Source organism: Poecilia reticulata, chromosome 17 (genome assembly GCF_904066995.2).
Source record: "Poecilia reticulata chromosome 17, P_reticulata-male-v2, whole genome shotgun sequence".
NCBI lineage: Eukaryota > Metazoa > Chordata > Actinopteri > Cyprinodontiformes > Poeciliidae > Poecilia > Poecilia reticulata.
The window spans coordinates 21,137,516-21,164,350 of NC_088846.1; the positions used below are offsets into that span (position 1 = coordinate 21,137,516).

Genomic DNA, 26,835 nt, shown 5'->3' on the forward strand with positions numbered 1-26,835 from the left:
AGTAATTCTCTCTTAGAGCATATTTGCATAAAGTTGTTGGTGGTATTTTCCAAAATAAGAAAAATGCAGCTCTTTTAGACCCAAAATAACACAAAGAAAATGAATACATAGTTTTTAAACAAAGCAATATTAATGTTTATTTCACAATGTTTTCCTGCAGTATATCATGTTGTTGAATTTAATACCTCAATAAATAGAATTAGACACTAGTATTTGTGTCATTTGAAGTATTTGTTGTTTGACCTGAAATTTAAAGAATTATCTTTAACTAGTCCGGCATGTTTGTATGTTTTGGCTTGTGATTGGTTTGTCTTACCTTTTTACATATGTGGAAAAAACAAAGCAAATGAGTGTTTGCTTCCCCTAGCCCGTCAGACAGCAAACATGCATCTCACAGGAACAGGAAAGCCAGTCTGCTCTTTGCTGGTAATACAACTAAAAAACACATTTAGAAAACGGCGTTGAAACAACAGACGAGAAGAAAACACTGCCCCTTACTTTTATTAGACCATCATTAACTCTTCCTGCTGCTAATCTCTGCTCCTGATTCAATCAGTATACAGCTTGTTATTCTGCGCAGCAGCTCCTAATGAACTTTCTGCAATTTGGCTCCTGATTAACACCTAAATTATCTGATGAACTACTTTATAATCAGGAATCATCAACCACAGATTTATCCATCCAGGACTTTTTTCCCCAGTTATTTCTTTTCAGAGGAGCTGGTGTTACCTTTTGAAACCATGGTTCATTTACTTTTTAATTCACAATTATGCACAACCTACTGTTAATCTATTATATAAAATAAATTGAAGCCAAAACATTCCAGTTTTATGAACTTATTTTAATATTTTTGTCCTGGTATCTGCTTGCTTTAGCAGCCTGACACTGTTTAAGAGGATTTTCTGCCTTCTCTTTGCAGTATTTAAGCTGGCAGAGCTCCTCTTTGTATGTCTGAGGAGTTTACGTTCTTCTCTATGGGGGTAAGTGCCACGTCTGAGCTGTGTACCCCATGATCCAGGCTTTACTCCCACTCAGCCCAGGCCTGCTCACCGTGGAAAGCCCACAGAGCTGTTCAGACTGAGTCAATAGTTAGCAAGCGTGATCTGTAAGTTTCATCTAATTAAATCTACATTTTCATGTATAATTGTGTGCCTCTTCGAAGCCTCTGTAGGTTGAGTTATTGTGTAGTTATTGAAGAGAAATATGGATGTTTATGCTGTGTGTGTGTGTGTGCGTGTGTGAGAGAGAGAGAGAGTGCACTCTGCACACGGCTGCTGAAAAACCACCACGATGCATCCTGGAGAGCATCATTCATCGCAGCTCTTCGCCACCTGCGTGGCCTCTGACAGCTCCCCTCCTTATTATGCTGAACAATGAAAACTGCCACAACAATATAGCAGAAATTTATGCAAACATAAAGCAAAAAACAACTGCGTCCTGTTTTGTTTGTGCAATCCAGACAGCAAAAGTGTTAGACAGGTGCACGAGTCGCTGCACTGAAGAAAAATGCTGTATTTTAGTCAGATCTCTATTATCTTTTCCTCTATGCGCAAACATCTCTAAATGTGAATCAATAATTAAACTTCATCTGTTGAACTTACAACTACCTATTATAAGTAAACTTTTGGTGTCTATTATTTTTTATTTTTGTAATTGATTTGGTGTTAGTTTTTCTCTAAAGTGCAGTGCTGAATGTTTATAAAACAATGTTATATTTACTTTGTCTGAAAGCTCAGGTACAGTTAAGCTCAAAATTACTGCAGATTTCATTTTTAAATGACTTTCATTCAACCAAAAATGTTTATTTGCCAACAGGAAATGGTGCTTGTATGTCTCAAAAGAAAATAAAACAATGTAAAAAGAACATCAGTCAAAAAAAAACATATTTACTTTTTACTGATTAAAGTTTAAAAAAATAATTTCAACCAAAACCTGCAGGAGGTGTGTGAATAATCTTGACCTTAACTATAAATAATTCTTCAATATATATAGCCTTTTTTTTTTCTTTAAAGTAAAAGGCCAATAGGAATCTAAGAGTTCTTGGCTACAAACAAAAAGTAAATGAGACAGTAAATTGGTCAGCATGAACACATTGTTTTAAAAGTGTATAATGAAAAATAAAAAGCAGCAGTTAGTGGCAACAAAATTACAGCAAGCTTAATTATTTAATTTCTGAGATTCAATATTTAATCAAATATTAACTGTTTTGAAACCTAGGGTTTACTTTCAAAACAAAGATTTTTATTCTCTTGTGCAAATTGTTTAATTGAAGACTGTTCCAAGTTGTACATTTTACTGTTTAGGCTTCCATAGATCATATTCTGCAGTTTGATACATTTTCCACGAAGGTTTTATATCAGTCATCAAAAACAAAGCTGGCATCTGGTCGAGGTGAATAATCCCAGGAAAATGCTTCACGTTAATTTGTCTCTAAATCAACAGAGATCACATGTTTTCCTAACTCTAACAGGACTAATGAGATCCTTCGTGTTTGCAGTTTGAGAGACAAATAGAGCAATCAGTATCATGTGTTTTCACTGAAAAAAAACCCCCAAAAAACCAACTGTTTCCTTCTAATAAAATTAATCTACTCCACTGAGGCTTGTCTAATAAGAGATGTGTCTGATTAAAAAAGGCAAAATGTTTTGGCAAATATTTTTCCAGATGAACATAAAGCGTTCTCATATCAGATTATGTACTTTAATCAGCGAGCAAACAGCTGAGATTACGCTATTCATTACAACTGCTATAAAATATTAAAACTCTTCTCTGTAGAAATAAAGAGAAAATATCTGCACTCATTTTTCTTTTTCCCCCAGCAACGGCGCCATCTTGTGTTGCTTTTCCGCCGCAGCCTCAGAGCGTTTTGTCACATCCCTGCTGCCTGCTGGGGATCATCCGGGTCACGTCGATGTTGTTGGTGGCGAAGGTCTCCCTGGCCTTCTCCACGGTGGCGTCCGGCAGGCTGCGGGTGCGGCCCAGGATCCAGGCGAAGTCCACGTGGAAGAGCCTGAGGATGTCCGTGCAGGAGTACACCAGGGCAAAGTTCACGTAGTCAGTGGATAGGATCCAGTAAGGGGAGTAAGGGAGGACTACGTCGAATAGACACGGAGAGTAAAAGTCAAAGGTCAGAGCATAAGCAAGAAGTGATTATTTTTACTCCGATGTATTGCCGCTGACCGTAGGAGTAGGTTATTCCCAGTTTAGCTGGATTCTTTGGGTCCTCTATCACTCCGGTCCCCACGATTTTCCTCACCTCTCCTTTTCTGACACACACAAACACACACACAGAGTTTTTACGCAGCGCTAAACGGTGCCAACAAGCGCCTCCTGACACATTTCCACAAGGTTCCCGCTCGCAGTGACTCACAGTATTTCCGAGCTGACCACTCGAATGGAGTTGTCCGTCGTCAGAGTGAAATTGGTCTCGATGCAGCGGCCCTTCTCAAACTGGGCCGGCAGCTTGGCAATTTCAAACCATCTCCCCATGAACTGCGAGGGCCAGGGACACACGGGTTCAGAGGCAATTTAGAGCGACGTGAGAGGAGACTATGAATAAATCTGCATACTGTAATGGGTTTACAGAAACATGCGACAGGTTAGCTTTCAGGCTCTGTATCTGCAGTGGAAAGTCATTAAGTAACCTGCACTCTCGTTTTTTTCCCCCTCAAGGACAATATAGTAGAGAATATCTTAGTAAGTCTGCACTTAAAGCATCACTTCATGTTTTATTTCAGTTAAATAGTAGTTTGTGCACTCTTTGAGAACAGATAAAATGATGAGATGTTGCTTCTTTGTGATAAAATAGGAGAAATGCATGAACTATTTTTGATTTTGAAATACTGCATATTAATTTTTCAACGTATTCCATCTCATTTAATGTCATTTTCACACACAACCCGTTACCACAGTGAGATTTTATTATTTTTAACAGCTGCAGATAAATGCATTCCCGGCGTTTTGTAATGTGAAGCATGACTTGTAAAATTTTAACATGTAATAATAATTTCTCAGTTTAGACGGCGAGTAGATTTGCAGAAACACTTTAAATTCACTTTTTCAAAAAGGTTTTAAAAATATTAACACCACTAATATTTGCTCTATTGTAAAATTGTTTTTAAAAGACACCAGGATAGAGTTTCGCAATATTTTTAATGATGTTTATATCTAATGTCTCGTAAGAAAAAGAAAAGAAAAAGCAACTTAAATTGTGAGACTTGACTGCTGTTGAAACTTTTTAAAAAATCGGGTCATTCAAAGACATTTTGGACTCATCCTCTGTTACCTGTTTAAGGATGAAGGCGGGCTGGACTTCTGGTTCTGGACATGGACCCCAGTGGGGAACCTGAGCCCGAATGATGGGGATTACCAGCACAAGAATCGAAGACAGAAACACCCTCATGGTAAGAGCAGGCTGTGTTATCATGCAGAAAAACAACAAAAGCTGCTGTTATTCACTTCCATTCTACAAACATTACACATTTTAAAATCAGTAAAGGATTGTTTAAGTTGGTCAGAGGAAGTAAATTTGTCTTACCGGTTTCGTTCTTCTTTGTGGATCCGTGTTCTCTCCTCAGAGATCTCAGGGTTTGACTCAGAGATGTTGCTCTTCACAAAGTTTTTGCACATCCCTGAAATCAATGCGATTCTTTGTCTTTCTCCAGTTTTATTACCGGCGCAAAGTCGGTTATTACCAAATTAGAGTCATGGGTGACGCTCCGGCTGGAATGTCACAAAGTTATCAGAAGAGATGGGAACTTGTGCTTTTTTTGTTCTCTTTTTTTCAGATTTTTCCACTGATTTATCTACAGTCAGAAGTGTGCATACCCCAGGTTTTTTCAATTATTTCAAAGATTTTTTTTTTCCTTATTTATTGTGAGGCATATTAAAATTCAAAAATACTTTACTAATCCCAAAGGGAAATTAAGTGTTGTTATAACTTGTTAATTTAGATTCTTCAAAGAGTTATTGAAGATCATGATGGCTGTTGGCATCTCTGCAGCAGTCTGTACTGCACTGGAGATGAAGATGCCTCTGACTGAAAATGCTCTGCCTTCCCAAGACAATTTTGTGAAGAGGATGGTCATATTCAGTTCAACTGAAAAACAAATGTCAAAAATGTAAACCTTTTAGTAACGTGGTTGCTTAAGATACACTTTTTAAAACTCTTTAAGATTCAAGTTCAACATTTATTCCTCTTCAGCTCAGCAGTCCGAAACTGAATTTACTCACATCTCCCCATCTCCATGGATTTTGTGCAGCAAATTTCAGAAACCAGGTTAAAAACTTTAAATAATTTCCAAGGAAACTTTAGATACCATAAGAATAAGACGTGTCTGCTAGAACCTGAGTCAGTAACCTGACATTTCATTATCTGTAAGGTCCTGTTGCTGTTTGATAACACAAATACTCTAAAATAAACACAGTGATTTTACATGCAGAAATCTATTAAGTGCTGTCTGCTTCCAGACAAAACCCTCTGGCAACAAACAAGATTAAACTAAAGAAGAAAAAAGATCAAAAGGCTCAATTTCCAGCTAATATATCCAGCTTGTATTTCGGGGAGGAATGACTTGTTAGCTGCAGCCAGACACATCAAAGCCCGGTTAAAGCAGCGGCGGCTGCTTTCTGCCCGGATGGAGGCAATGAGCTCGACTGGTCAGAAGATCAAGGAAAGAAGCGAGCGCACAGCAAAACGGGCTGCAGGATAATGAGGAAATATCAAAGAGCTGAGAAACATATTAAAGATGCAGCATGCAAAGGTGGATTCGGAGGAGAGTTTTGGTCATTTTTAATCTTATCGTAAGGTTGAGTTTGGATTTTCATTTTTGTGCTGGTTTTCTGTCCCGTGAGGTTTCATAATTGCAGGGTTGTTTCAATTATGTTTCAGTATGTTTGAATCCCTGCATGGAGTTATTCTCCTAGTGCATGAGTGGGTTCTCTCCAGGTACTCCAGTTTAAGAGTTCAATACGTTAACAGGCAATTATCATATTCCTGTGACTTTCATCCAGAGGTATACTTAGGGAAACCCTCTGTACCTATGATGTTATGGTTTGTGAATATGACTGTGCAAAGGGGATCTGTTGTTCTGTTTCTGCTGAAACAGTTTATTGCTTGAAATACTAAAATTAGGTTGGGGGTTTTGTTGAATTAATCATACACATACAACAGAACATTTTTTAGATTGTAAGAGATGAAAATCTGCTCTGTGTTTTTGTCCACTAGAGGGCAGCAGAGGAGCTTTAATGTTAAATGATCAGCGGACCTTTCGGAAATTAAACAATATCCTCACATTGACTTTTCATGATCAGGCACTTGTTTTCAATTTTCATCCAAAAAGAAAGTTTTCAAACCTTAAAAAAAGACTTAATTTTATCTTCTAGCCTTTAATTGAAGGCATAAAAGTTTATTTCATTGACCAAAATAAATAAATAAATAAAACTTGGATTTGGGTTCAGCAAAATGTTGCTGGTTCACATTTCAGCTCCGCACCTAAAAGAAAATGTTGTGTAACAGCTGCGGTAAAGACTCACATGCCAGCGCGTATGCAGCCATGCTGCTGCTGATGTCCCTGCAGCTGTGCACACATATACAAACTGTGCATTACCACAGAGGGAGGACGGAAAACCCTGAAAGTGAGCAGCGACACACGTGCACTAGAGCTTGAGAATGTTTCCTGCTGCTGAGGGATGACTGAGGTCAAAACCTCGAGGACGATCTGTCTCACTGAACCGACTGCTCGGATGGTTATTGGTTAAGGTGGTTAAGACAAAAAAAAATGCTAAAACAGAAGTGAGAACGGAGGTGTGTTAAATGCCAAGAAATAAAAATGTGTTTTAAGAAGACTTTTAAAAGTGGACAAATAAAGAGGTGCTTCTAATACAGAAGAAACGACTTCATAGAAGTTTAGGAGGAAAGCTTGCAAGGTTGCAAACACCGTCGTCTCTGTGTTGTACAGGAGCTGCAGCATCAGATTTTATTTTGCTGCGCATCACAAACTAAATGGCACTATGAGGAAAAAACATGTGGAAATCAGGACGTTGCAAACTGACAATGACTCAAGACAACAAGATCTGTGTTTTGGATTTATCACCATCTGCAATTCTAGGTATGAGTGTAAAAGAGTGTTGGAGCAAAGACATCCTAGAAACCAGAACCAGTTACACCAGTTCAGCCAGCGGGGATGGGCCAAAATCCCAGCAAACTTTTGTAAAAAGCTTTTTTCAGCTAAAACAAAAGAGACGCATGCAAACCTCTGAATTAAAATTAACATTTAGGGAGGTTTTGACCAAGTGCCCGTCATTGAGCTCTGTTGCTTTGGTTATGAATATATGGGGGATGGAATTTGGGGATCTGAGATGCGAAGGAGGGTTGAGTTTGTTGTCTTAATTTAATTTTTAATTTAATTCTTCTCCCTTTAGTTGAAAAAGCAGCAAAAAAGGGCTGAAACTTGTGCATCACAATTGTTTTTAATTTATTTTTTATTCACTATTTTTTCAGTATTACATTGGTAAGTGTATTTATAGGTGTATATGTATAATAAGAATTGTATATTGTACTTTTTTTTTGATTGACTCTAAAAAAAAAAAAAAGAGCAACAAGAAATAATTTAATAATAACTGACCTAAAACAGGAAAAGCTTAGTTTGATTAATTTTTCTTTTTGCACCCTTTTAGCTATGCTACTGACATAACTGGCTTTCTTTATTTGAGACAAAATCAAAATAATTCTTTAGAAAACATGTTGTTAGTTTTAGATTAGAATGTGTTCAACAAGAGTAAATTATTTAACAAGCCTAATCTCAACAGATTTGTGTTATCTAAGTTTATTTACCTTGAAGCCAGTCAGTCATGTGTCTCGGTTGTGTAACGTCTCGCTCGTTATCCATTAACTGCAAAGCATTTCGCTTTATGATTAAAACCCGTCCACCAACGCTAAAAGCCTTTTGGCTCTGGATGTTTTCAAAGCAGAAGGTCAGGCCTCAGGTGAAATTTCCTTTCAGTTCAATAAATATGTTGAGCATGCAGCTGGAAGATTTTATCATCATTTTAAAACTTTCCACTTTCCACTTGAAGCCTAACGAAGCAGCATTGATTTTTAGAAGAAATATCTGTCTCCCTTTTATTCTATAGCAAAGTTTCGTTTCAGTTTCATCCACACAAAAAAAATAAAAAATACTTGAACTAGTATAGAAACAGTCATGTTAATTAGCAGATATAGTCCTAATCTAGTGCAAAAACAGCAGGGAAGAACAGGTGAACAGATGTTTTGTAGATTTTACAAACAAAATCTGCTACATGGACTGATGTAACTTTTGTTTGTTTGGTTTTGTTTTCTGAGCAATCCAGCCCTGCAGGTTTCTATTTTTTTTTATTTTGGGTTAAATACTTGAAAGTCAAACCATTTTTACTTAAAGTTTTATCAACTTTCAGTTGATAAATAAATTATGAAGTTAAGACTTCATAATTTAGTGGATATAAATCTTGTCAGGAGAAAGCCTTTTCCGTAAGTTTCAATAAACCACAGAAGATTAATAGACAATAATGGAATAAAATCATTTTTGTGTGTTTTGGTTTTGGATTAATATTTCATTTCATCAACATGCTTTTTTTATGCGTAATGTCATGACATGACAAATCTTGTCTGTAAAATGTCTGAAAGTTGAAATATATTTTTACATTGGAGATTTTACTTTTATAAAAAAGAACTATGCTAACTTTATTTCAGGTTATGACGCAAACAGGCAGTCAAATTTAATTTTAAAAAACATTCCCTAAAATGTGAGCCTGCTCGCAAGAATCTGCAGCCTTCACAGAAATTAGAATTACAGTCAAATGTTGTTTTTCTTAAATAGACGTCTAAAGCTACTCGAGACAAGTCCAGATAAGTTTGTTATGTAGCAGGCTAATGATGTAACCAAACTTTGTGGAGCTGAATATCTTTGGTGTTTCATTTGAGCAGGTCCCAGCTCCCACTTCACCAAAGGACAAGGAGGGGCTGAAGACGGGAAACGTTTGGGTCTTTAAAAGCCTCCAGAAACGGGACATGGTCACTCCTGCAGAACACACCTTCCTGAAGCAGCTGGATTTTGCCTCGTCTTTCAGCTGCTGTTTTCTGTTTTACTCTCTGCAGACTGAGGCGATAACATGAACGCTGTGCAGATTCTTACTTTGACTATGCTGCTTGCTGCTGGAGGCGGCGCCCAGCTTTTTAGGTCTGGCAAATGTCCCAATCCTGCAGTCCAGCCCAACTTTGATGCTGCCAGGGTGAGCAAAGTTTTATCTGATCTGGTAAAGTAACCAAAAAATTGTACTCAAGTAAGAGCAGCACTACTTTAACGTATTTTTTCTCAAGTAATAGTAGAAAATAGCCAAGAAATGAAATAAAAAGTAAAGACCAAAGTGAAAATAATAAAATAAGGCAAAATAAATATTTTTCTAAATCAGCTCCTTTCAAAAAAACAAACAAGAAAAAGTCTAATAAGTGTCTTTATCAGGTGAATTTTTGGTTAAAACGTTTGTCCTTTGTTCAGTGAAGAGAATCCAGAAATTTTACTCAACTAATAGTAACGATACTTCAAATTAAAATTACTGAAATAAAAGTCAAATATTAAGTAAGTATTTCCCAGAAACGTACTCAACTAAACGCAAGTATTTATACACCACTCTGATGATGTGGACAAACTCAGAAGTAGGCCTGTCGCGATAAACGATGAATCAATTAATCGCACGATAAGTGAAACCTATCGACCTCATTTTAATTATCATCTTTATCGTCTCTTCCTGCCTTTTACTCTTTCTGTTGATGACACTGAATGAAAAAAGACTCAGCTCCGGTGCTCTCCACTGACCCTCCCTTCCTCATTTCCTTAGTCTAATGTCCAGCGCACACTACATGAGTTGTCGGCCCATTTTCAAACCCTGAGAGACACATTAGCCGACAGAAGTCAGAAGTATAACGGTTCGATTGGGTGCAATTGTGCCGTGTGGTGTCCATCCACAAGGTCACAAAATAATGGCTACAAGTCCAGTTAACTAATTTTAAAATCAGGCATTAATGCTTTACTAGAATCTACCTGTGATGCATGTGGCTAGCATCAGCGTAAAGTCCTGACTTAATGAAAATCATTATAACCTATTTATGTCACGTTAACGAAGAATATCTGAAAACTTACCGCGTTTATCAACTGCGGTAGCATTTTGGCTCCAACTCCTCCCCTTGTCATTTCTATATTCTTTGCACTAAATGTTCAATAAACATTAATGTTGTTTCCACATATCATCTCCGATGTCCGCTGCACTTTGGGTTGCGCTGTGTCAGCTGTTTGGGATTCCCCTCCGTAATTTCCCCTCAGAAAGCAGGAGGAGAATCGCGCTTTCTGATTGGCTTCCTGTCACATTTAGCGTTAAGCTCCCAGTCGGGGAAAACCCCTGATTTAGATCAGAGCAGCCACTACGATCTACCCTAACACACCTCACACTACAGGATGATCGGTTTCGAAATCACCAGCGACAATCTTAGATCGGCCAACGATCTAAGATTGTCGTAAGGGGAAAATAGGGGCAAAAATGGTGTAGTATGAACTATTTGCATCAGGTAGTGGGATGTGCCCATCTTCTCTACTTAAATCTAGTGATTACTGAAGAGCAATATAGTATACAGACTTCATAATCTGCACTCTTTTGGTTGAATGCAGTATTTATTTCCACTTTGGCTTTATGTTGTTTAGTTTTTATTCAAGTACATTTTTTATTAATGGAGACTGAGAATCCATTTTATTTTTGTTTTTGGTTGTTTTGTTTATTTAGTTTATCAGTTCAAGTGTTATGTGTTCTTTTCAAAATAAAGTGCATCTATCTATGGCAGGAAATCGCATGCATTATTAGTCATTTCCATTAAATCAGTGTCAAAAGGTCTTGAAACAATATTATCGTTTATCGCAATAATTTTTTTAGACAATTAATCGTCCAGCAAAATTTGTTATCGTGACAGGCCTACTCAGAAGTCCTGTTTTGTAACTAAGCTAAATGTTTTCTTTATGTTTGAAGTTTAATAACTGTGGTTCCTATTCAGTATCTTGGTAAATGGTTTGAGATCCAGAAGCTGCCATCAACCTACCAGAAAGGTGAATGTGCCACCGGCGACTACAGCCTGCAGAGTCCCGGAGTCATCGGAGTCGTAAACAGAGAGCTGCTGTGAGTTAAACTTCCTGCTTGTTTTTGAACATCATCAGTCAAACAAAGTCCTGCGGCCTATAATCCTGAACAGAACTGATTTACTTTTTTTTATTTTTAACCTGCAGTGACAATGAAATCGTTAGTTCTGCTTTTGGCACAGCTGAAGTGAAGGACCCTGCTGAGCCGGCCAAGCTGGAGGTCTCCTTCTCTGAAGGTAAACAATTTTCTTTCAGAAACGAGTGTATTTATTGAAGTTATTTAAAATCCTCCTGCTGCTGCAATGACTCCAGGCATTCTTCGGGGTTCGTACTGGGTTCTGTCCACCGACTACGACAGCTACGCTCTGATCTACAGCTGCACGGACTTCGGCCTGTTCCACATGGACCTGGCCTGGATCCTGAGCAGGCAGCCCACTCTGCCCAAAGAGACCACTGAGTACCTGCTCAGCATCCTGTCCTCCATCGGCGTCAGCGTGGACAAGATGGTCGCCACCATTCAGGACGAGACGTACTGCAGTCCCATGTACCAGTGAGACGGGGTTGTGTTCAAAAAGCGTCTCTATGACGAGCCTCATCTTATTTAAAGAAATGTGTCTTCTACGTGTTTGTATTTTATTTTGTGGAAATAAAATTCCTGATTCCTGCATCCTAAAAAAGGCATTTTTTTTATTCATTATTTTGGTTCAGTGGTTGCATTTAACATTCAGTTTAAACTGTAAAAGACTTATTTTTATATCTTTAAGTCAAATTGATTTATTTGGCAAGAAAAAGATACATTGCTGTAAATAATTGTCTATTTTCTTTAAAGTTATCTCTGGAGAAATTGAAATTTGATCCTGCTTAAAACAAGTAAAAGGCTAAATAATGACGAAAAGTTAAAATGCAAAATATGTCAATTCTGTCAATAAATATAAAACAATAAATACCATTATTACAAAAGTACAAGCATTAATTAACACAGCCTTAATCCTTCAGTAGGATGGCAAAACATAAGCGGTTGCATGGTAGAATAGGAAAAAAAAACTTGATTTGTAAATAAAGATTTATAGCCAGTTTTCACCTGATATTGATTTAAAAATTAACGTCGTTAAATAACTTGCATTTAATTAGATTTATTTTTATTTTTTTGATGGCAGTAGAGTTTAAAGGTGAAATGGGCTTAAAAAATGTCTAATATAAGTTTTAGAGTCAATCAATTCAAATAAAGAAAATCCTGTCGCTTCTCAAGATGAACAAAATTTATCTGATGCTCTTTAAACAGGCATTTCATTATCCTAAGGCTGGATTGTTTCACCATCACAGCATCTTGGAGTCAAATGTCCTTCAGGTATTATTTAATGTAATAAGCTTGTTCATAAAACCTTCATGGAACAAATGACTACATGTGTCATGAAGTTTATTTAATAGGAATTACATTTTTGCAAATAAAATGCAGCAGTCAAACTTTATCCAGAATGTTACAGAAATATTTAAGTCGTTTTACACAAAATTTTCAGTCATTAATGATTCACTTAATGAACGTAGCTTTATAAAGAAGAACTGGATCTAAAGATTTTGATTCATCATCCATTTTATCCACAGAGTGGAAGATACAATTCTGCGAAAAGTATTTTCAACCTCACAAATTTTTTTCTGTTTTTGGTGAAAATAATAAAAACAAAACGTGTCCATGTATGATTTTTAGTTGGCAACGCTCAACATTAATTGTAGTTTACCTTTTATGTTCTGAAGCGACACTTTCAATTAAAAAAACATAAACGTAAAAAAATGTAGAACACCACTGAAACCCACATTGTTTGTTTTAGACACACAAGTTTATTAAATCAATCTGAAATAAAGATTGTGCATCGATAAATACAAACTCCATAATCTCAGTCTACTGGTTCATGGGGCTGCAGTAATCTGTGTCCTGGTTGGTGACCAGCAGCTTGTCCACGCTGACTCCGATGGACCGCAGGACGCCGTGCAGCTCCTCCAGCGTCTGGTCGGGCAGAGTGGGCTTCCTGCTCAGGATCCACACAAAGTCGACGTGGAGCACGCCGAGGTCGGTGCAGCTGTAGACCAGAGCGTAGTTGTCGTAGTCTGTGGACAGAACCCAGTAAGGAGACGGAGGAGAGTCTGGAGGGGCAAAGAGACACAGCAGGCTGTGAGTAAACCTCCACCTGCAGCGGGATTAGACACAACTAAAACGAGATTAAAATAAGCGTGGAAACCAAACGAGGGCCTGTACCCTCAAAGAAGTAGACCAGCAGCTTGGCGGGCTCAATGGGGTCGGGTTTGGCGATGCCGGTGATCACATCAATGGTCCCATTTGCACTGAAATTAAATAAAAATCTTAAAACAGTGTTTATAGATGCGTCTGATCCAGTGAGAGTGAGTAAATCTCACAGCAGCTCCCTGTTGACGACTCCGACAACACCAGGACTCTCCAGGCTGTAGGTGGCGGTGCTGCACTGGCCGCTCTGGAAGGTGTGGGGCATCCGCTGGATTTCAAACCATTTACCAAGATACTGCGACACAACAAGCAGATTCACAGTCAACACAAAGCCACAAACTGCTCTGCTGCTTCATCTAAAGGATTTCTCACCCTGGCGGCATCAAACTTCTGCTGAACAGCAGCGCTGGGGCATCTGTCAGGCATGATGACCTGAGCGTTGGCCGCCAGGACGGACAGCAGAGTGAAAGAAAACACCTGGAGGAGCTTCATCTTTCTGCAAAACCTTAAAAAAGTAGATTCTGAATTTTACCTAAATTTACACCAAAGGAGAATCGCGAGAGTAAAATCCAGGAGTAAATCCCAGTTGTTTCCTGCCTGTTCTACTGGGCACCAGTGACGTTTAGCGTTGTGTTGATGTATTTATAGTGGAGGTCGACTGCTGACCCCAGATCTGATCTGCATGTCACGTTTTGGTTTCATAAAGGTGTGAGATTTTTGGCACCTGTTCATGTCAAGATAGACGGATTGTTACCAAACACAGACCTTGGCTGCTGAACAAATATGTTTTCATTACTTTAGGTAACTGTGTAGATTACAGACATCATCTGTGAGGTTCCACATGCATGTAACTATGCATTTGAAAGCATAGTCACATGCTTTGTTCCATAATAGTTTTCTCAGTCCTTTTATTGCCTTCGTAATTTCTTTTCTTTTTTTTCATGCTTCTGTCCAATTTTGTTAGATTTAAAGATAAAAATATTAATATGAGCAGGCAAATAATAAAACCTGGACTGTTTTCATTTTGGCAAATCTTTCATGTCCAATTAGAAAAAGAATTACCAAAAAAATAAGTTAAATTAAATGGTAACAAGATGAGCTTTAGCTTTCAAAAAGGATATAAGAAAGACATTTTAAATAGGTTAATATGTATGTCAAGGGCTGCACAGTGGCGCAGTTGGTAGAGCTGTTGCCTTGCTGCAAGAAGGTTCTGGGTTCAATTCCTGGCCCGGTCTTTCTGCATGGAGTTTGCATGTTCTCCCTGTGAATGCGTGGGTTTCTCTGGGTACTCCGGTTTCCTCCCACAGTCCAAAAACATGACTGTCAGGTTAATTGGCCTTTCCAAATTGCCCCTAGGTGTGAGTGTGTGTGTGCATGGTTGTTTGTCCTGTGTGTCTCTGTGTTGCCCTGCGACAGACTGGCGACCTGTCCAGGGTTACCCTGCCTCTCGCTCGGAACGTTAGCTGGAGATGGGCACCAGCAACCCTCCCGACCCCACTGAGGGATAAGGATGCAAGAAAATGTATGTATGTATGTATGTCTAAAAAGAAAAGATATATTTCTAGCTTATTAATAAGGAGATACATAATATGTGAAAATCTGCAATGAGAACATTATCAAAAATGAGTCAGGAGCTAAAATATAATGTAAATATGATTTCCAAATTTTGTATTTTGTAACAGTTTTAAGGTAAAATAAATTAAAATTTGTCAAAATTATGAATAAAATAAAAATCTTATACATTATCAAACCTTTATGGCTCCTGTTGGAACAATATAGATATTTATATTATGATGTAGAATGGAAATGTTCCTTATTCCCCCAATGTGTGGAAATTAAGGTGTAAAGTAGTACCTGAAGGTAAGTTAAAGGTAAGTTTGTGAATGCAAAGGTAAAAAATATAAAAATTTTAAAAAGCAATGAGAAATTGTATAATAAGGTGAAATTTATCACACTGTGCAGTTATCAAAAATAATATACTCAGAATAAAAGAAATGTTCTGCTGAGATGGCATTTTCAAGAAAAATGTTTACCTTTATGCATGCAAATACAGTAAGTACATAAAAATATCAAATTATTTACAAGAGGAGAGCGTGCAAAACGGGGATGTTTAAAAAAAATACCAGAAATGATATTTGAAATGAGAAACTAAAATTACTGCAGGTATGAAAACATTCATTTGTTTGTTGGAAGAAGTTATTTTACAGAGTTAAGAAGGATCTCCTGTAACGCTACTTTGTGCACCGCGGACGCAGCAGTCTGTCGCAGAAAAAGCTCTGCAGTTCAGCAACAGAACCAAATGTTTTTTTCTTTTAGATCATTTTGTTATATTAAAAGCATATACATGCTTTTTTTGTTTTTTCATATTTTATTCTTAATTTTTTTTTCCAAATATTTAGCTGCATGGGTTTTGTAATTTACTGATATCTAAAAAGAAAACTACCCGGCTCCCATGATACCACAACAATCGTGATCCAAACAAGATTTCCCCCTTAAGGCGTGAAAGACACAAGGCTTCGAAATTAGAGGGATTACAGCTCAGGAACAGGTCATCATGTGACAGAGGCAGGAAATGCAGTTCATCCGGACACCAGACTGTTGCTGCAGTTAGAAGACGGACGTTGTCTCCTCTTACCCAGAGAGAATTTATAGCTGTAGCTGTTTGTTGAGGTTAAACCGGCTCTGATCCCTTCGCCTCATCGTGACTCCATAATGCTGGGTGCAAACAACACGGACAGAAATCCCTTATAAAAAGCTTACACCTGAGAGATTCCTAAATTAGCGGTTTAGATGTCCTAAAGCCCCCGTTCTCCTAATTCCTAAGTCCGTTATTTGTACTTTCCGCTCTGCTTTTTTCAGTAAAAAATCCACTTGACTTCTGAACGGCCACATTCAGGCGCAACTCAGTAAATTACGTTATGAAAAAGGTGATGTAATTCAGCTCAAAAAGTGAAACTCATATGTCATGTAGATGTTTTACACACAGCAATGGAGTTCAAACATTTACTCTGTTATTTATTTTTAGTCCAGTTTCTAGTGCAAATATCTTATTACACTTAAAATAAGACAAAACTGACTTTTAAGCAAGATATATGAGATTGTTTTAAGTAAATAATTTCTTAGTATTGATGAAAAAGTATTTTTCTTTGGTAGATAAAATCACTTATAACTTGACATGTTTTCCATGTTACAGGAGAAATAATCTGCCAAAGGAACTTACCCTATGTACCCACACTCAAGGGCAACTCAGATTAACCAATTAACCTAACAGCCTGTTTTTGGACTAGGAGGAACCTGGAGTACTTGGAAAGACCCCAGAAATCCCAAAAACTTAAAGGCAACAAATCAACCAGGGAAGCACAGACTTCTCCTTCATGGATGTTTCTATTCCAGGATGGGTAACTAGATCCTCCAGCAAATTTGAAATCTGCCTGTGGTTGTCCTACTAGTGACACACAAGAGCAGAGTCTCCCCAGAAGATGGAGCTCCTCTCCCTGCCTCAATGGACCAGCAGCCTTACTGACTGAACTCAATTAGTCGCTTGCTTGTATCTTGTCCTTTCACCTATATTTCATACTTCATGATCATCTCACTATTTCTGGGGTCCAAGAAAGCAAAATACCAGAACTTCAGAAACTGACAGCTGCTCCAAAACCTTGACTTTGTTGTCCAAAAGAAATTTTGTAGTTACTTTTCTCATGATGCTTTTTATTTTGTGAACCTTCTTCGAATCAGACAAAAATGGTGTCAAAAGGTTGTGCAGGAAAATGTTTTCGTTTGTGCTGCTATCATTTTAAAGTTGTAAAGAAATGTTTCCAGAGGTCATGAAATCTTCAAATCAGACTAAATCAAACCAACTCAACTACGTTTGTGCAGAAAATTTTTGTCTGCGCTGCTTTGCCCTTGAAGATATTCATGATATTTTAAAGGTAATTTTGATTTTGTAAAAGTGGGGGAGCTGGTTGACCTTTTGACCTTTAAACTTTCATTAATATATTCAAAGCCAAAGCAGCACAAACAGACAAAAATTGCTGCTCAAGTACAGTCGAGATGATTGATATCATTTTTGTCTGTTTTGGAGAAGGTGGGAGGTTGAGGGGGGGGGGGCTGGTTGACCTTTTATGACCTCTGGAAACATTTCTTAATACCGTTAAAATGATAGAGGCACAAATAAAATATTTTTTCTGCACAAAAGTTTGACATCATTTTTGTCTGATTTGAAGAAGGTGGGAGAGCCAACCTCACTCAGGAACCAGACGGTACTGCAGAAAACATTGCCATACCATGATGCTGCCACTGCCATGATGCTGCTACTTCCATGATGCTGCCACTCCCATGATGCTGCCACTGCCATGATGCTGCTACTTCCATGATGCTGCTACTCCCATGATGCTGCCACTGCCATGATGCTGCCGTTGCCATGATGCCGCCTCTCCCATGATGCTGCCACTGCCATGATGCTGCCACTGCCATGATGGTGCCACTCCCATTATGGTGCTACTCCCATTATGGTGCTACTCCCATGATGCTGTCACTGCCATGATGATGCTACTCCCATGATGCTGTCACTGAGATGATGATGCCACTCCCATGATGCTGCCACTCCCATTATGGTGCTACTCCCATGATGCTGCCACTCCCATTATGGTGCTACTCCCATGATGCTGCCACTGCCATGATGAGGCCACTCCCATGATGCTGCCACTCCCATTATGGTGCTACTCCCATGATGCTGGCACTGCCACGATGCTGCCGCTGACATTATGCTGTCACTCCCATTATGGTGCCACTGCCATGATGCTGCCACTGCCATGCTGCTGTCACTCCCATGATGGTGCCACTCTTATGATGCTGCCACTGCCATGATGCTGCCACTCCCATGATGCTTCCACTGCCATGATGCTGCCACTCCCATGATGCTTCCACTGCCATGATGCTGCCACTCCCATGATGCTGCCACTCCCATGATGCTGCCACTGCCATGATGCTGCCACTCCCATGATGCTGCCACTGCCATGATGCTGCCACTCCCATGATGCTGCCACTCCCATGATGCTGCCACTGCCATGATGCTGCCACCATTGTCATTTTTTCCAAACACTTCATTTGTAGCTTTTATCAGCTCAACGGACATGACTCCAAAAATTCACTCTTTTTTTTCTGAGGGCTTTTACAAATTATAATCTGGTTCTTTATTTATTAATCCCTGATTTTTCCATAACGTCACAAAAAGAAGCAGGTCAAATGTGTGGCTCCATCTAACTCGAAGGTTATTGATTAACCTATCAGAAGCTTGCAAAATCATGACATCATTATCATTGGGGCTTTCCTAAATTGTTTGAAATCATAATAATCTAAGATTATGTAAACTTCTATATTTGAAGAAGAAGTTAATAAAACTTATCTAAAAGAATCTCTATCCTTATTCTAGTTAGCAAAAAGAAATAATTTAGGTATTCTTAACAGACCCAAAACATGAAATTGTTAAAAAAAAAAGTTATCTTTTTATATAATCTGTTAATATCTGGTTACAGACTACTGTGTACTCGTAATCTCTTCATCATCTTTGTCATCAGAGAGCCATATGTTGTTGACGTCTTTTAAAGAAGTATTGATTAGCAGATCTCCAGACTTTCTGTCATGTCACCCACTTTCTTTCACTCTGATCTTGACTCAACAATAGGAAAGTTAATAAATACTGAATGAAAGAGTTAAAAAGCTCAACAGAGAAGAAGTGTGAACAGAAAAAACAGAAACTTTACACAAGACCAAAGAAACTCGTCATCTTTTGAGCTAATCTAACCACGTTGCTCTTTGGGAATTAAATTGTTGTTACTAAGATACCACTGTAATCTTTATAACTTGTTATAGATTTAACTGAAGAAATGTAAATGAGTTTACATTTCTTAAAAATCAGATTTTTAAGAAATCTGATTTCTTAAAAATGAATGTGACCAATCTAACACATCCATGGTTTTTCAGCTGCGCATGAATAATGAAAATCCATCGCATCTCACAGGAGCTGTCTTGGTTTGGGATTTAGGGACTATTAAGGAAACTGGACAGTGAATTCTAATCTTGCAGAAATCCGTTTGAGATTATTTGAGTTTTGTGAACATAATCCTGCTTGAAGACAATTATCAATGTAGATGTTTGTGTTTCCACCGAAATGGTAAGAAAAGGTTCTCTGACATCGAGCCTTATAGGTGTTTACTTTATCACCTGGATTCTTATCCTTAGCCTTGACTGTCACATTTGTTCAAAGTTTGTGATTCTTGCTCTGACTGTCGATCTGAGCAGATTTAGGCGAGTGGCTTTTATCCTGCATCTATCTACTGGCTTTTAAAGATCTGCTAAAATAGAAATGTTATTTTGTCTTCTGCAGATCTTTATTCTCATGTTTCTATGGTTTGTAAATCATATATAATTTTTTATTTTTGGAAAGTGGAGTTTAGTTCCACTAGCCATCCTCAGCTCTAGTTACCATCAGAGATAGTACACAGGCTCTCTCACAACCAGATGTAGGTCAAACTAATTTAAAAAGGAAAAAAACTGAGAAACAAAATTTCTGATATTTGACATGCATACTAATCATTCCTACAAACTCTGATAACATTTTAAAAAAGGTTTCAGGTGCATAGTTTTTAGAAATTTATGTTGATCATTGTATTGACCACAGTCATTTTATATTTTTTATTATTAACCCTTTGTATATTATTTTTCTCTATACCAAATAAAGTTAGAGTTTTCTATTTTCTCTGCGTGAGATTGTCCCTTTGCAATAAAAGGTACGTTTATTTTAGGCCTTTTTGCACGTCTCTACCAGGGGATTGAATAGCTGAAGGGCACTATTTTTGTCTGAGATGAACCGATATGAAAAGCCAAAATGAAGAAAGTAAAGACAATAACAGCATGTCAGGCACAATCCCTCCGTCAGAGTCAGGATCTAAAAACCTCGTTTTTAACGGTGGAAACCTTTGTGACATTCCAAAATGCTCTGGCAGCTAACCTCTCTTCTGCTTCGCCCCGTTTCGTTTATGTTTTATTAGCCTCAGTAAATACGCCCTCCAGCTGTAAATGCACATCTCAAAGCCTGTGGAGCAACAAAAACGGATGGGTACATAAGACAGAGCGAGTTTTATTAAGAGAAAGGATGCAGAACTACTCAGATGTGTAAATGTGTTGGTTTTGCTGAGGTGATGTATAAAGTCATACATTTTTGCGCATCTACGTCAAATTGGGAAACCACCATACGCTCAGTAATTAATTAATATTTGAGTACGTCCAGCTAGAGGCTCTTACTGGTGATTATTGACTGTCTATGCACAGCACAGTGTTGATCTGCTAAACTCTGGCGCTTTAAAGCAACTGGATCCCACAGAGGGAATGTTACACTAACTATGAAAAAAATAATAATTAAACAGTTTGACTCTTTCATCTTAAAGGAAAAATGTTAAATGGTTCAATTCTGGTGGTACATCACAAACAACGAAAATGACTACATCTTTTTTAAAGAAAATTTTTTATGTGCACCGTGAGAATTGCAATAACATTAGTTGATTTATTTATATCTCCAATCCAGGAATGCTTACCCAAACAATTTTAATCCTGCGGGAAGGAAATTGATTTAACGCTGATTATCAGTAGCATTTATGCTTTTAAGAGCTGCATGTTGACCTAGGAGGAAGAAGGGAAGCAACTAACACACTGCTGCAGAAAAAAAAGGTTGATTAGAAATATTTAACAAAGCAACATTTTTTTTTTCTATAAATAAACCATAATGACACAATGGTTTATTGTGTCTTTTTTTTTTTTTTTAGCAAAACAGAAACTTTTGAAAACAATCAATTTCACTGACTGAAATTACAGAAATAAATTACTTGGGCTTTATTCCAAAAGCCTAAAGTTTAAAAAAGTCTGGCACATTAATAAAGACATGAAGGTGAAACGGGTTATCCATTGTTTTTATGCCAATTGCAAAGCAAACACCACTTTACACCAAAGGTACAAAATAAGTTGTGATGAAGCATTTTCTCTCTGAGCTTTTCTGTTTATGCATTTCTGCCACGTTTCAGATCATAAAGCTAATTTTAAGATCAGACCAAGATACCCAAAGTAAATCATTAGGTTTTCATTTCTTTGAGGGAATAAACTTTCCAAATCAGTCTGGTCTTGTGTGAGAAAGTAATTGACAGATAGCGTAATGAAGTGTTTCTGTGCTTTACATCATTGTAGAGAAATGTTGGGCAACTCTTCTTTGCAGAATTGTTCAGTTCAGCCAAAGTGGAGGAATTTTAAATATAAACAGCATTTTTATCAAGCAGATTTGGGTCTGGACTTTGAGAAGTCAACATTAATTTTTGACTCATTTGTTAGTGTGCTTACTGCTGAGCTGGAGAAACCAACACGGCTGCTCAACGTCCAATCCTGACTTAGAATTTCTTCTGGTTGAGAATTATACGCTGCTGTATGGCTGCTAGACATTGCAGCCTACTTCATGCTGTCAGACAGGTTCTACAGTAATTTCCTGATGTTACACACCTGATCATAATTAGATGTTTGAGTCAAAGTATTCTGAAATATGTCGTGGAAGCTTAAAATGATTGAAAATCTATTTGTAAAACATTTCTGTACCGATAACAATAATATAACTCTTGATCAAATAGTGCATTCATCCTTAAAAGAGGCTCCACTGCCTGCAGATTGAACAGAGGGATTCAGATTCAGCCCCATGTCGCCCCCTCTGTCCCACCCCTCCATATTGTTTCTGCTGTTTGGCTAATTTTCTTTGCTGCCCACCAACTGTGAACGACTAGCTCCTCACTCGGCATTAAAGAAAACATCATTCAAAGTGCAGACCCCTCCTTTAAGCTTGGTTAGCACAAACTGTCAGATTAGGAGGTCTGAGAGGATGATCCAGCCAACATTCAGTCGGATTTCTGCCAAATTACCACCAAGCATGTTTGGGTCAGCTCTTTTGCACCCTGGGGAGCACAATACTCCTGACACCCAAACTAGACGTGTGTAAAAAAAAAACAAAAAAAACAGAGATTACAAGACTGATCAGTGGAGCTGTTGCGGTCCACAAACAGCAGCGTTCAGTTTCTCTGCATGGTGCCACTAAGCAGCGAAGGAGGGGGCTGGCCATTTTGCCACTGGAAAAGGAAGCTAAGCATTTAGGTGTCTTAACTGTGGCCTAAAGTGCTAACACGGGATTAGTGAGGTAAACGTTGAAAGAGGTTTAGCACTCCATGCTTAGGGACCAGTGCTGCTTCAGTAATTACACATCAGTTGCAAGGTGCAGCGGGTGGTTGGATGGGAGATCATAGTGATGTCAGGACAGGGAGGGCTTACCGCAGGAGATAAGGCCAGCTAATGGAGATGAAGTGAATCGGTATTTAAAAGGTCTCTCTTAGTTAAGGCACTTTGCTGGCAGCAGATTGTGCTCACTCCGCTGCCCAGTTGGATGCTGAAGGAGACACAGAGGAGAGACGAGCTCTTATCGGTTTGAAGTTACCTTCAGGTTGTATTTTTGTTTTTTATTTTCACCTGAATTGCAGTTTCACCTGAAAGCTCTTGCCAAGGTAAAGGTAAGTCACTAAAAATGTTTTTTTTGAGTCTTTTACTGCAACATATGCTGCATAAAACATAACCTCATAGGTTGATAAAATTAACCAAGCATCTAACAACAAATTAATTTTTTTCTGTTTTGTTAAAATTCCATGTGAGAAACTAGTTTGCATCAGCAAGAAACTTTATACAACCAACTAATACTGTTGTAATTACTCTATTAAATAAGCGCTTAAAATCCTCAGTTAATCAAATACAGTAATTAGTTCAGCTTCTTCACGTGGGTCAGTTGTAATCTGAAGGAAAAAGAAATAAAACAGGTTAAGCTAGCATTTTACTACGGGAAATTGTTTCTGAAAATGATATTCATGATGCACAAAAGTCTCAAGAAATGCAGTCAGCTTCATGCAGCTGCCAGAATGTGCATGGCTCCAACCTGTGTGTGTTGTGTTGGGGGATTAGGAAGGACTAGACATCGCTTCTGTCTTGTCTGATATGACCTCCTCAGGACTCCATCTAAGTTGTCAGCAATTTTTCTCTTTAATTCATTCTTGTAATGAGATTAACCAGGCAACTGCAAATCCGAGGAGTCCAATCCCCGGATTTGGCAGCTGTGGTGTGGCCTCTGCTCGCTGAAGGAAATACGGCAGAGGTGGTTGTGTTTTTTTTCTATGCAGCTCTCCTTTCGTGACAGTTTCACTCGCACAAAACTACATGATGCTTAAAATGTGCATGTAAGATTTGCTTACCTCAGGAAAGTGAGCTGAAGTTCAAAGGTTCACTGGAGAAATCCAAACAGCAATATACTGCAAGTTGGAGCTCGTGTTTATCCTATAATATATTGTGTTTGCATTTCAGTCAGTACATCCAATTTTTAAAAAGTATAGAGAGGAAAACTGATGGAAAAAATGTCAATAAAACAACTCTCGTTGAACTTTGCTGGCTCGCTTAGCTTTTGCTCATGTAATAATTTGTTTTCTGAAGCTTATGCTTGTGTTTTACTGTAGCTACAATTGTTGGGTTGGTTCTTTTACACATACTTGGGTTATTGTGCCTGAACATTTTTGTTCTCTTAGGATAAAATAAATATTTTATTTGCTATGTAAAGTTAGCTATGTTCAACATTTACTCTTTTAACTAAAGATTTGCTCATAAAGTTAATAGGGACGGTCAGTATTAGAAAAATCACTTGATCACTAAAGCTAATGCTAGCTTAATAAACTGCTGATTAATCAAGCTAGCATTAGCATTTACATGTTGACCAAACAATTGTTCATAAAGTCAATATAAAAATGAAGTATTAGGAATGATCAAAAATTAGCTTTGATTTTATGCAGCACAGTTATTCGCTTATGCTAACATTAGCTTTTTTAGCGCCAATCTATGCTAGCACTAGTACAACATTTAAACTTTGACTAAAAAATTGCTCAGTCAAAGTAAAATGAAGCTCTTAAATTAAAAATATATTTATTAATCTTATGCAGAATGGATGTAGTTACTTGAGATGATTTATTTCAGCTAACATTAACATTTTAGTTCCAAAAGTAGTTTGTGGCGCTAAGTGGTCAACATTGATACATTCACCAATTTGGCATAAAATAAAGTGGTTTTAGAATATTAGCATAAAATTATTTATAATAGGCTGCACAGTGGTGCAGTTGTTGATTTGAGTTTGTTCACTTTTACAAATATTGACCTATTGACTGCTAAGTAGTTAGCATAACCTAAGACTTACTTTTTTTGACACTCAAGCTATGAGAAAATATTCTTTCATGACGTCAATAGAGATTAAAAAACAAAAATAAGCATCATTGTTCCTAAATTGCAGAGTGCTGCGGTCATTTATCATGTATGTTTACTAAAGGGACATTAGGATTTTAGCTAAGTGTGGTTAGCATTGTTAAACGTTCACATATTGGTCAGTAATGGATAGTTCCTGTGAGTTCTTCTGTGTATCTTTATAGGGACTTTGACTTCCACCCACATTCCAAAATGGAGTATCGAGTTTATTAGACTCTAAATTTACTTTGGGGTTCAACATCCTGTTTCTGTTTGAGAGTCTTATTTTCAACAATAACAAGACTAGTTCTAATCTTGAGTGAGACAATAGAGGCGTTAACAGTGATGTGTCCAAAGTTGTGGCCCACAGACGAATGTCACACCCCAGCAGAACTCGCCTTTAAAAATGATCTTTGTTGACGAGATCTGCGGCCATCTTTTAAGGAGAGATTGAAAACATAAGAAAATACAACACATTAGACTCCCTCAAAAAATGAAATTGTATATCTTTCTTTAAGTAAACCAAATGTGCAGAACCCTTACTGTCTTTTGGCTCAACAATGAAAAGCTAACTATTCTGTTCATTTCGTTAAAATATTTTGTGTTTAACAGGTAAAATTATATAAATATTTCAAAATAATATTTTAGCATCTCTAATTTAAAATTAAATCAAACTTTTGGTCATAAAAATAAACTAAAACTGGCAGATAAGACCTGAATGTGTTTGGCAAACCATCTGAAGCTGGCATCCTCTTTTCATCTGAATTAATCTAAAGGGCTGTTTCACCATTTTCACTGCAGTCTGGACTGCATCATCTCTAGTTTGAAATAAAAAAAATGCAATTAAACTTGAACTAGATTATTCTAAGATGAAGACAGATTCTCTAAAACACAGTTCAACATTTGTGAAGCTTTGATGAGATGAGAATGTTTAGCTTAATAGACACACAGCTAAAATCTCATTAACATTACACCTCTAATATGAGGAGGTATTTGTCCTGTCACTTTTGATTCATGGGATGATCGGTTAAGTTTACCTTAAATATTACTTTATAGTCACTTATTTGCAGCTTTTACATAAAAAGGGTAATAGGCTTCTTGTTCTTGTCTTTGTTTGAGATAAAACAGGAAACATAAAGTCCTTCAAATTTAGCTTTTTCTCTACTCAAAACAAACTGAACAACTTTTCACCATTAAAAATGTAGATTTTTGTGGACTCTTTCTTTACTCAGATGAAGCTGCACATTTCACAAATCTTAAATACTGTGAGCGTAAACCTGGGGGATTTCAGTTTCCACTCCTGTTTTAGAAATAAAAATTTTTTTTAAAAGTCCTTTCCGCTGATTTGCTGATGTTAGTGTTTGTGACACGGATAAGGAAGGTGCTAGATGTAGCATGCGTTCGCGCCACATAGCTCCACATAAACCGATTGCTTCCCCAGATTTATCCACAAGGTGTTTTTGGGACATCCTGGGAGCTAATGGAGACTAATAGGCTTAGCACTTAGAGGTGTATTGTCCGGGATGCTTACTGGCAAGGTTTGCTAAGGGTAAAACTCTAAACGTGCGGATTACCTCTAACACATCCCTTTAAAGTGCTGTATAGCCAGGACTTAGCTAATAGGATCCTGGGGGTAGCAGGGGCCTGGGAAGGTGGGGATGGGGGAGTGGGCCGGGCCAGCAAGGTCAGCAGATGTAGGCAGCAGACTGTTGCAGGACTAACAGAGGGATTACAGCCCTCAGATTACACGGCTTTCAGAGGGAACTTGAGGGACTGTGGATAATGCATGATGCCTTGGGGCATTTTTTCATGGCAGCATTTGTCTGGAAGGAGCTGGACATCAGAAACGATAAAAGTGCACAGTTAACACATGCCTGACAAACATATCAATCATGTGCTGCTTTAATTAGCCTAAGAGAATTAATTTAAAGGGGCGGCCAGAGACATTCATGTTTGCTGCTGCAGGTTGGCCCTTAATTAGCAGAACTGGATTACTGAGTCATTTACAGTATCATATTTTGAAATGGGATTTGGGCAATACGGGGAGGCTAATTTATTTTTACAAGCTGCAAATTAATGCTTGTCTCAGTGCTA

The 26,835-nt window shown here is 37.9% G+C and overlaps 4 protein-coding genes and 1 long non-coding RNA gene across 9 annotated transcripts in view; 3 read left to right on the plus strand and 2 right to left on the minus strand.

Moving 5' to 3' along the window:
* LOC103479801 (uncharacterized) overlaps positions 1-1,643 on the plus strand; it is a 46,905-nt gene extending 45,262 nt beyond the window's left edge. For both annotated transcript variants that reach the window (XR_014084285.1, XR_535992.3), the window contains one exon: positions 920-1,643. This is a non-coding gene — a long non-coding RNA (uncharacterized LOC103479801). The remainder of the gene's footprint in view (positions 1-919) is intronic.
* Positions 1,644-2,219: 576 nt separating this feature from the next.
* On the minus strand, positions 2,220-4,671 carry apoda.1 (apolipoprotein Da, duplicate 1). Its single transcript, XM_008434462.3, has 5 exons — positions 4,538-4,671; positions 4,286-4,414; positions 3,371-3,492; positions 3,181-3,266; positions 2,220-3,092 (listed from the first exon to the last, which is right to left on the minus strand). Exons 2-5 carry the CDS (start codon positions 4,400-4,402, stop codon positions 2,857-2,859), a joined length of 561 nt encoding a protein of 186 aa, XP_008432684.1. The 5' UTR covers positions 4,403-4,414; positions 4,538-4,671; the 3' UTR covers positions 2,220-2,856.
* samd7 (sterile alpha motif domain containing 7) overlaps positions 4,318-26,835 on the plus strand; it is a 28,229-nt gene continuing 5,711 nt past the window's right edge. Inside the window, exon 1 of one of the 4 annotated variants that reach the window (XM_081598364.1) lies at positions 4,318-4,403. The gene's annotated coding sequence lies outside the window, so the exon portion shown is untranslated. Of the gene's footprint in view, positions 4,404-11,303; positions 11,393-21,610; positions 22,983-26,835 lie in introns of those variants that run through there. The other 3 variants (XM_081598363.1, XM_008434455.3, XM_008434454.3) reach the window with 3 other exon arrangements.
* Positions 9,148-11,710, plus strand: LOC103479803 (apolipoprotein D-like). The gene is made up of 4 exons (XM_008434463.3): positions 9,148-9,267; positions 11,075-11,196; positions 11,304-11,392; positions 11,469-11,710. Exons 1-4 carry the CDS (start codon positions 9,148-9,150, stop codon positions 11,708-11,710), a joined length of 573 nt encoding a protein of 190 aa, XP_008432685.2.
* On the minus strand, positions 12,815-14,868 carry LOC103479798 (apolipoprotein D-like). Its single transcript, XM_008434456.3, has 4 exons — positions 13,765-14,868; positions 13,566-13,687; positions 13,408-13,493; positions 12,815-13,295 (listed from the first exon to the last, which is right to left on the minus strand). The coding sequence occupies exons 1-4, from the start codon at positions 13,882-13,884 to the stop codon at positions 13,054-13,056; spliced, it is 570 nt and encodes a 189-aa protein (XP_008432678.1). The 5' UTR covers positions 13,885-14,868; the 3' UTR covers positions 12,815-13,053.